This window comes from Dictyostelium purpureum (genome assembly GCF_000190715.1).
Source record: "Dictyostelium purpureum unplaced genomic scaffold DICPUscaffold_650, whole genome shotgun sequence".
NCBI classification, from domain to species: Eukaryota; Evosea; class Eumycetozoa; order Dictyosteliales; family Dictyosteliaceae; genus Dictyostelium; species Dictyostelium purpureum.
Window position 1 is genome coordinate 1 of NW_003519983.1, and position 10,004 is coordinate 10,004.

Sequence of the window (10,004 nt, forward strand, 5' to 3'; positions counted from 1 at the left end):
AAAAAAAGGAAAATAGTAATTGAAATTATATTAAATACCCAAAACAACATTGAAATTTTTTTATTAATTTCGAATCAGTTATATTGATGTTATCCACAATTAAAGTCGGATAGTCATATAAAAAAAAATATTTGCCATCAATTTATTAGATCATTATATCTCAGATGATGGATTATTAAAAAAATGGGCTGTTTGTCAAAAGGATTGTATTTTGTTCAATTTATTAGAATTTTTATTTACCCATGAAAAAATTCAAAGTTGTACCGGCCTTGCTAAAACCAAAGCTTGCTCTTTATTTTCAAAAATTGTTATCAAAGAATGGTTCAATGAAGAATCATCACAAAACATTGAAAAGTGGATTAACTCACTTTACAATGTTTTATTAGACCCAAAGAAGTCATCAATTAATAAAATAGAATGGGCTATAAAGATTTTTGGCCATTTCGATAGAATTAAAAATGAAATTGTTTTAATTCATTAAGTAGTAGAATTCAAATAGGTCTCGATAAAATTTTTAATGCTTCAATAGAGCTTCTTAAAAATTTTACAGTTTCAAGAAAAGAAAATACACAGAGTCCACATTTAAATGAAATAGTAGACACCATTTATTCATTATATGGCTTGGTTAGTGCTTCAAGTCGTTCAAATAATTTACAAATGGTATTAAGTCTCTTAAACAGAGTTAATACTCCAAAATCTTTTGAAGTCAAAAAGTTTTTGGTTAATTTAATTCCATCTTTTGAATTTAAAGATTTGGTTATGGTATTAGAATACTTCAATTCAAGCCATAAAATGCTAATTTCATGTGGTAACTCTAATAGTCCCATTGATTCCCAATCCATTCAATTATTCTTTTCTAATTTATTTGTAGTTGTCCAAAGAATTCAAAGTTGTGGTTATAAAAATGAAGAATTGGATATAATATCAAAACTAGTTCAAGATTCTATCAATTTCTCTGGAATTCTATGTTATATTATTACACTTGGTTTTTTTGCAAAGATGCTCTCTGATGTTACAAATTTTGATAACAAAAAAGATAGAACACTCAAACTCAATTCTATTAAATGGTGTTTATTCTTCCTCAAAAAATCAAACCCAAATTCAAAATTGGATATTATTATTTCCGAATTAGAAAAATTGATTAATAAATCCAATACATAGACCGTCAATCATAAAAGTAGAAATTGAAATTAGAACAAATCGCACTTGAAAATTCATATTTTATAAACTAAATATAATAATAATTTTAAAAAAAAAAAGGTTGAAATAAATAAATAAATTAAAGAAATAAAATTTTATTTGTTTTTAAGAAATTTAGATTAAAAAAAGGTCTAAAATTTTATTTATAAAATGATTTTATAACTTTGTGTTCGATTGAGTTTATTTTATGTTTTACATGTTTACTTTGTTGAAAGATAATTTCAGAAGAGGAGATTTAATTGCCTAAATTAATTTCAGATGAAGAAATTCTACTATAACTATTCTTTTGTAAGCTTCTATTTGTTCTAATTGGAATTCTTTTTTAATTGATCTACTTTTAAATTGTGTTTTCTTTTTTTTATATTTATAATATTGATTATTATTATTGATATACATTGTATAAAATTTGTATTAATTGGTTATGGTGTTGAATTGAATATAGAATGTGTTGATAGTGTAAGTGAAAGATATAGCATTATATAAACAACTTGTTGAAAGAGAAAGATTTAAATATAGAACATGTTGATTGAAAACTGAGAATAACGATAATTTTTAATCACTATTTTTCACTGGTAAAATAAATATAATTGCTAATAATATAATAGGTATGGAATGATTCGTGAAAACTGAGACACTCTAACTCTTCAAAGAGATCTAAAGTAGAACACCATACCATATCTACTATTTCTACGTCATGGATTTTAATATTTGTCTTGTTATCATGGAGGGAAATTGCGAAATCTCTAAATACTGAAACTGCACCTTCTACTTGATAATGTCTATACAGTTTACAATTGGTAATGATTTTGTATAGCTTTTCAATACATGATCCAACCATATCTATAAATAAATTTATTTTAGTGAACTGGTATGGAAAGAATAAAAAAATTTAAGTTGTATAGGATGCAAAAGACTACTAGGTAAGCTTTAATTTTAATTGAATAGGAAATATAAATAATTAATAAAAATTTTAACTTGTATTGAATGCAAAAGACTACTTCTGAAAGATAAAATATAATGAATAAAATAATACAAATAAAAAAATTATTTATAAAAAAAAAAAAAAAAAAAATTTTATTATAAATTTAAATTGATTGGTGTTTATTATTAAATGGTATAAATTGTGTCATTTATTATTAAATATAAAACAATAGTATGAGTGAAATACATTATTATATGTAGAACAAAATGGGTGAAAATTTTAAAAAAAGAAAATTTTTATTTATTTTTAAATTTTATTATTAATTTAAAAAATAGCTATTTTTTAATATTTTAAAATTAATATTAATTTTAAAAATTAATATTAATCTTATATAAATTGTTATATCACTTTTAAAATAATGGGTATAATGAAAACTAATTATATGATATTATTTTAATTAAAAAAATTTTAAATTATTTTATATATTTTTGTTAATTATTTTTTGAAAAGAAGATAGATAAAAGTAATATAAAAAAAGTAATATATGTAAGATATTATTATAAAAATACATATTTGTATAGAATATAGAACAATATTTAAAAAATAAGTAGGACATTATATCCATTAAAAATACAAATAAAAAATTATTAAATAAAGGGAAAGTTGAATAATGGAGTAGCTTTAAAATAAATCTAACTAAATACAGAAAAAAGAAACAATAAATAATATAATAAACAAAGAAAATTATATTAATTATTTATAATTTAATAACTATATCTCTATTATAAATAATTTTATATATAACTAATTTATTTAATTAGAATTAAACTAAATAAATATTAAAACTTGTATTAAAAAAATTAATTTATCTTTTTTTTTTTCAAATGATTTTTTTACAATGTAATAGCTTACCGGCTCACGAATAATCTCATTGAATACTTCAGAAGATATCAAAGATAATAGTACGAATACCACAGCTCAAAATATTAAAAGATCGATTCAAAGAGATAGAATATGAATTTGAAAGTAATAGAATTGCAAAAAAAGAATTAAGCTAAATTAAGAAATCAAAAAATTACCATGGCTTTCAGCCTAATATTAAGCTGAACAACTAAGAAAGTTAGAGTAGAATAGGTAAATCTCTGAACAAAAGGTTCATTTAGGAAATAGTTAGAATGAAAATACTCAATTAAAATTGAAAATTGAAAATACTGAAAAGGAAACAAGACAAATAATGGAAGAAAAGTTAAATATTTTTAGAGAACAAACAAATCTTAATTAGAATTAATTTAAGACAAATATCAAGATCGTAATGCTACCATTAATATTTATTATTTATTATTTATTATCTAAAGAGTTTTGGATACATTTATAAATTAAATAATTTAAAAAAAATAAAATAAATCCTCCAAAAATAAAAAAAAAATTTTGCATAGACTGATTAATTTATAAAATTTAAATAAAAAAAGGAAATAAAATAAAAGGAAAATAAAAGTTTGAATTTATTCATTTATTTGAATAGCTATTAAACTATCCCATATTTGATCTTGATTGAAATAAAGATGTTTTAATATCCTTTTTTTGGTTTCTTATTTCTTTTTTTTTCGATTTAACTTTATCTTCACTTTCATCTTCACTTTCATCTTCACCTATATCCTGACCTTCATCTTGACTTTCACCTTCACTTTCTTTTTCACTTTCATCTTTACCATTATCTTCACTTTCATCTTCACTTTCATCTTGACTTTCATCTTGACTTTCACCTTCACTTTCATTTTTGTTTTTGATTACTCTTCTCTTTTTAACCTTTTTTTTATTTCTGGTTTTATTTATTCTTTTTAGTTTATGGATGCCTTGACTTTTATTATTATTATCGCCTTCATCACTACTGTTTTCGCTCATATCACTATTGTCACTATTATCATTATTATCACTATTATCACTATTATAACTACTATTATCACTATTATCACTGATATCACTATTATTATTGTTTCTATTTTTACTATTATTACTAATATTAATAATATTACTATTGTTTTTATTATTTATTAATTTATTATTTAATTTATTTTCGACTAAAAAGTTAACAATTTTTTTTTTTAATGATTCTGTGAAAATTTTTTTTTGTTTTTTAATATTTCTATCCTTGAGATATTCATTAAATTCGCTAAAAACTGCAATGAATTGATTTACATCTTGAATGTCTAAAAGTTTTGGGTATTTATCTTGATATAAAATTAAATCCTCTATATAGTATTTGGTGATATTTAAAACTCTGACTAAAAAATTCTGATCTTTGATATCATAACGCTCATCAAGTTTAGACAGTTTTAATAGTTGAAGAGTTTTTTTAATTGGTGCTTTGTCTTTTGGTTCCAAAATTGGTAATAGCTTTGGTAACGCCATCCAAAACTCGCATGGATTTGAAAATATTCTTAATTTAAATTGATCCTTGATATAGTCTATATGGTTTGGTGTGTGATTAATGGCTAGTTGTTTTATAGGAAGTGGAAGATTCAAATACCCTAGATCTACTTGTTTTGTACCATTACTGATTTCTTTTATTAACGATTTCGATGAGCTATATGGATAGGATACACCCAATCTAAAAATCAAATGCGCCAACTCTTTAGTATCGGTGATCTTTGACTTTATAACGCAGTCTCTTATGTACAGTTTGATTAGCATTTTGACCTTTTCAAATTCGCTTAAACAGTTTCCATCGATGATATCCTTGAATTTACATTTGGACATAAATATTAAAACATTTTGTGAAGAGTATATTCTCTGACCCCTGTTTTTGTCGAATTGAGTTTCTTCTTTTTGGCTGCTACTACCGTAGTATTGATCTTGGGTATTTGAATTGTCATCTACATTAACTTCGTAATACCTTTCCAAGATCTCTCCAACATTTTCTTCTTTATCAAAATAACTCTTTTCTAACCTCATTTTATTTAATTCATATTTTGGGAATGCAGTAAACGATGTCTCTAAAATTCTTAAATGAAACCATTTTTTAATACTGGTAGCTATTTCTTTTTGGGGTTTTTTAGATAACTTTACTTTTTGATTTATTGTTAGTGGTTCGCACACATTATTTATATACAAATACTTGGATCCATACTTTCTTTTTTTTTCGCTACTATTAAAACCTAAGGATAATAAAATATTGTTAGATTATTATTTTTATACATGTATTATTTATATATATATTATTATTATCATATATTTACCTATAATATCTTTTGCCAAGTGAATATTTCCAAAAAATACATATAGTCCTAAATCATCTATTACTTTTAAAATTTTGAATGGTATGTCATCTTTAATCCTCTTGTAATTACCAAGGTTATTTTTCAATTTAGGTTCGATAAATGCTAAAATATTTTCGTTCATAAACTTGAATGATGATAAATCATCCTCGTTATCACCAACTTCATCTTCATCACCACTAATATATACACTATTTATATCATTATCTTTGCTCTGTTGAACTAGATGTTTAAATCTTAATTTTAAATCTTTATAGTCTTTATCTGTAATTTCTTGATTATCTCTAACAAGATGATTGAGTACAAGTTGGATTTTTTCTTTAATTTTATTTGATGGTTTCCTATTTAAATAGATTAATATTAATATAGTTTTTAATTTAAAAAATAAAATATATAAATATATAAATTACATTTTCTTTTAAATCATTCTTCTTTCAAAAAATATACACAAAAAATAAATAAATTATTTGGGAAAAATAAAAAAAATTATTTAAATTTAAAAAAAATAAAAAAAAATGTAAAAAAAAAGGCGCCTTTACAATTTTGTAATTGTTATTTTTGTTGGGGTGGAGAAAATTGGTTCTTCTTCATAATTTTCATTTATTAAAACTCTATTTTATTCAATTGGTTGCTCTAAATCATAATTTTTGAAATTCCTGGTAACATTATTGGTTTTCTATTCTAAAAAATTAAAAAACAATAAAGTTGGTTCTACTGCTTATGTATTTATTGTCTCTAAATCTTTAATTGCTTTTTTTGCAGTTTTTATTCTTCGTTGAAGAAATTTCTAAAATGGCATTCTCTTATTGGAGTAACAAATCTCTTTATAATTTAATTAAATCTTTATTTCATTTGATTATTGGTTATTGGTCAATTCCAGGTCTATATATAGATATTCCTTCCTGAATAACAATAGGTGATACTGGAAATGGTGTTGGGGAAGTGTTGTTTTATACTAATTTATATGTTAACTTTGGTATCACTATTTGGTAATGAACTGGGTGGAAAAAAGTGTTTAGATTTAGTTCCGATTGTGAGTGTTGTAAGACTATTTGGTAATGTGCCGGGTGGAAGTACTTGGTTAAGACGATAACTAAATGTGAGTGTTGTGAGACTATTTGGTAATGAGCCGGGTGGAAGTACTTGGTTAAAATAATTACCGAATGTGAGTGTTGTGAGACTATTTGGTAATGAGCCGGGTAAAACTACTTGGTTAAAATCACGACCGAATGTGAGTGTTGTGAGACTATTTGGTATGGAAAATGTTAATCATGACTGATTATTTTATTTAATAGTTAATTAGTTAACATGTTACAAAAAAGTGTAACATAATATAAAATTTAGGGTATATAAAAGATATATGTATTAAACAGGGAATAATAAGCAGAGGGTAAAATCTTTAAGCGATTTTAGGGAAATTTAATAATTAATTGGGAGACTTGAATTTTTTGTGCCAACTTTCAAGCGCAAGTACAGTACCTATAATTGCGAGTCTAGGTATTTTTACTTTTAGGAATTTCTTTTCGGCTACTGGTAACGGAAGTGTATTAATGCAGTCTTTAAACTTCATTATTTGAATGGATGTTGCATCTCTTGTATTTGGATTTAATGTATAAGATACTTCTTCTGTTATGATCCTGCCAAATGCACCAACAACTATGGGAACAAGTTCGACATGGTATGACTATTTGGTAATGTGCCAGGTGGAAGTACTTGGTTAAAACTATGACCGAATGTGAGTGTTGTGAGACTATTTGGTAATGTTCTGGGTAGAACTACTTGGTTAAAAAAATAATCGAATCTGAGTGTTGTGAGACTATTTGGTAATGTGCCGGGTTTAATTACTTTGTTAAACTCATAACCAAATGTGAGTGTTGTGAGATTATTTGGTAATGCGCAGGGTGGAAGTACTTGGTTAAAATAATTACCGAATGTGAGTGTTGTGAGACTATTTGGTAATGCGCCGGGTAGAACTTCTTGGTTAAATTTATCACCGAATGTGAGTGTTGTGAGACTATTTGGTAATGTGCCAGGTGTAACTTCTTGGTCAAAACAATAACCGAATGTGAGTGTTGTTAGACTATTTGGTAATGTTCCGGGTGGAAGTACTTTGTTAAAATAATTACCGAATGTGAGTGTCGTGAGACTATTTGGTAATGTGCCGTGTGGAATAATTCGGTTAAAATCATTACTGAATGTGAGTGTAGTAATTGTATTTGGTAAAGTTTGAGTTAACCTTTCAGGAAAACTGTAAAAATATAAATGTGTCAAAAATAGTGGAAATTCATTTGTATCTGGTAGTGGATCACGACACCACTTAAGTTTTGTTATATATGATTTATCTGTAAAATGGTCATAAAGTGATATATCAAGTACAACACTATGTTTAATAAACTTTAAAATATGTTTATAAATTTCAACTCTTATTACTTTATTTTTCAAAACTTTATATAATAATCTATAATAAATAGTTAAAAAGAGAAAACACCAATTAACATGCTTTTAATTAATCTATTATTTATATTTATTGTATTGGTCTTACCTATCACTAATATTACAACTGTTTTTTAACTCTTCATTTACTTGAAAGTTAATAAGAGATGATAGCAGATCATCCATTGTGAATATAAAAAAAATATCTGTTTAATTGTATACCAAACAAATATGATAGAAATTCAAAACTAAAATTTGATTTTAGTTTTATCAGTGTTAGAGCCAAGCATAAATGATTTCTAATTCCTTTTTTATTTCCTCGTAGCTCACTGATAAAATTACCTTTAGAATCCATAGATAAATATAAATTTTGGAGTTTTTCCCACAAAGAATGTAAATCCTCATTACTTAAACCAATAATTTTTTTATGCAAGCCTTCGTTATAATCGCAATAGTTTTCAATAAAATGAACCATGAAAAATAAAAATTGATTTAAATATAAACATATTAGATAAATTAATTTTATTTTATTTATTATATATTATTTGTCAATTACCTATTGGTGCAGAAGTGCCAACATTATTTGTTCCTCTCATTCTAATAGTAGAACCACCTCTTCCTCTGCCTCTAGTAACACCACCACCTCTAGCAACACCATTTCTACCTCTCCAGCTGTACCATTATCTTCATGTTGGTGTGTACCATCTTCATTCTCATCTGCACCATTACCTTCATGTTCAGATGTACCATCACCTTCGTTAGGATTATTCTCTTCACCTTCACCATTTTCATTATTCCTTTGAGAATTTTTGTGATCATTTCTCCATCAAAGCATTATATGGTCATTTTAAAAAAATCTTTTTTTGTTTTTATGGCAAATTATTTTTTTCTTTTTCTCACATTTATTTTTTTTTTAATATTTTTTAATCATGTTGTAATGAAAATTAAATAAATAAAATAAAAAAGTTAAATATTGGATTGGTAAACTCTAATTTATAACATTATTCTATGTAAAAAAAAAAACCAAAAAGTTTTTTTTTTTTTTCATTTATTTTTTTCTACTATTTTTTTTTTTAAATGATTGTTCAAGTTGATTTTGTTTATTTTGTGTTGGTTAAATAGCTGGCTGGCCATATTTCGTGATTTTTCTTTCTGCCAAAATACTTTTGAATTAATTCCAATGTCTTTTCGTATTTGTTTCTTTTGAGTAATTGAGGTTTATAAGCTAAGGCTCTAACACCAATCATATCCAACATTGCTTGGTATTTATCAGCCATACCGATATGAATGGACCACATTTTGCAAACTAATGGAGATCCAGAGAGTTTTAAATCACCTTCATCACCTTCGATGGCCTTAAGTACAATAAACTTTATATACTCTGGAATTATTTTGAAACTAATTGGATTATTTAATTTTTCGGCGACTGATAAAAAGTCATATTCAATTGTTAGCTTTTCATGGAGTTCGGAGGCATAGTCTTCTTTTTCTTCTTTGCTCAATTTACTTGGTAGATATTTAATATTTTTCTCTGGTTTTAGTTCTGTTGAATTTGATGTAGTAGTAGTTGTTGTTGTAGAAGTTGTGGGTGGACTAACTCTATTATAATCCTTGCTACTATTATTTATTTTATTATTATTTACACTGGTGTTATTATTTACATTCATAATATTATTCATATTAATATTATTATTACTATAATTATTATTAGTAGTACTATTAAAATAAGCTAAAGCCCTTTCGAAATTATATGGATTTTGAATGTTCATATTTGAATAGGATTTAATAAAATATTCTAATGCTACTTTATGGTCTGAGTTTTGTTTATTTGGTAATCCTGGAGGATATATATTTTTTGTTTCTCCACCAGATTCTTTTACATATGCCTCTTCTTTCTTTTTGGCCTCTAAATATATGGTTGAAAGAAAATCTAATTTTGCTTTAACTGGTTCTAGATCTTTTTTTATTTCTAAAAAAAGAGCATTATAAAAATTATCAAAATTTTTTAAATCGTGTTCTACTTGATTTTGTTTCATTAAAAATAATAAATAATCATCATTATTATTTATATTATTAATATTACTTTTATTATTTCTATTATTGTTATTATTACTATTATTGTTATTGTTGATATTATTGCTATTATTGCTAATATTGTTATTATTATTATTTAA

General features: G+C 24.6%; 5 protein-coding genes across 5 annotated transcripts; 2 read left to right on the forward strand and 3 right to left on the reverse strand.

Annotated features, from left to right (window-relative positions):
* Positions 1-183: 183 nt before the first annotated feature.
* Positions 184-1,161, forward strand: DICPUDRAFT_159942 (uncharacterized protein; the record flags this gene model as incomplete). The annotated part of the gene is made up of 2 exons (XM_003294816.1): positions 184-206; positions 483-1,161. 2 exons carry the CDS (start codon positions 184-186, stop codon positions 1,159-1,161), a joined length of 702 nt encoding a protein of 233 aa, XP_003294864.1.
* A 274-nt stretch (positions 1,162-1,435) lies between these two features.
* DICPUDRAFT_159943 (uncharacterized protein) lies at positions 1,436-2,038 on the reverse strand (the record flags this gene model as incomplete). Its single annotated transcript, XM_003294818.1, has 2 exons — positions 1,436-1,517; positions 1,842-2,038. 2 exons carry the CDS (start codon positions 2,036-2,038, stop codon positions 1,436-1,438), a joined length of 279 nt encoding a protein of 92 aa, XP_003294866.1.
* A 4,319-nt stretch (positions 2,039-6,357) lies between these two features.
* Positions 6,358-7,620, reverse strand: DICPUDRAFT_44058 (uncharacterized protein; the record flags this gene model as incomplete). The annotated part of the gene is made up of 2 exons (XM_003294819.1): positions 6,358-6,643; positions 7,073-7,620. Coding segments are annotated over 2 exons (834 nt in total), but the record flags the coding sequence as incomplete, so codon positions are not given.
* Positions 7,621-7,997: 377 nt separating this feature from the next.
* DICPUDRAFT_159945 (uncharacterized protein) lies at positions 7,998-8,633 on the forward strand (the record flags this gene model as incomplete). Its single annotated transcript, XM_003294817.1, has 2 exons — positions 7,998-8,017; positions 8,438-8,633. 2 exons carry the CDS (start codon positions 7,998-8,000, stop codon positions 8,631-8,633), a joined length of 216 nt encoding a protein of 71 aa, XP_003294865.1.
* A 242-nt stretch (positions 8,634-8,875) lies between these two features.
* On the reverse strand, positions 8,876-9,655 carry DICPUDRAFT_93300 (uncharacterized protein). Its single transcript, XM_003294820.1, has one exon. The coding sequence runs from the start codon at positions 9,597-9,599 to the stop codon at positions 8,931-8,933; it is 669 nt and encodes a 222-aa protein (XP_003294868.1). The 5' UTR covers positions 9,600-9,655; the 3' UTR covers positions 8,876-8,930.
* Positions 9,656-10,004: the final 349 nt, after the last annotated feature.

Bases quoted from the DNA above. Each gene is read 5' to 3' on its own strand.
- DICPUDRAFT_93300 (XM_003294820.1), bottom strand. From the start codon at position 9,599: ATGAACATTCAAAATCCATATAATTTCGAAAGGGCTTTAGCTTATTTT.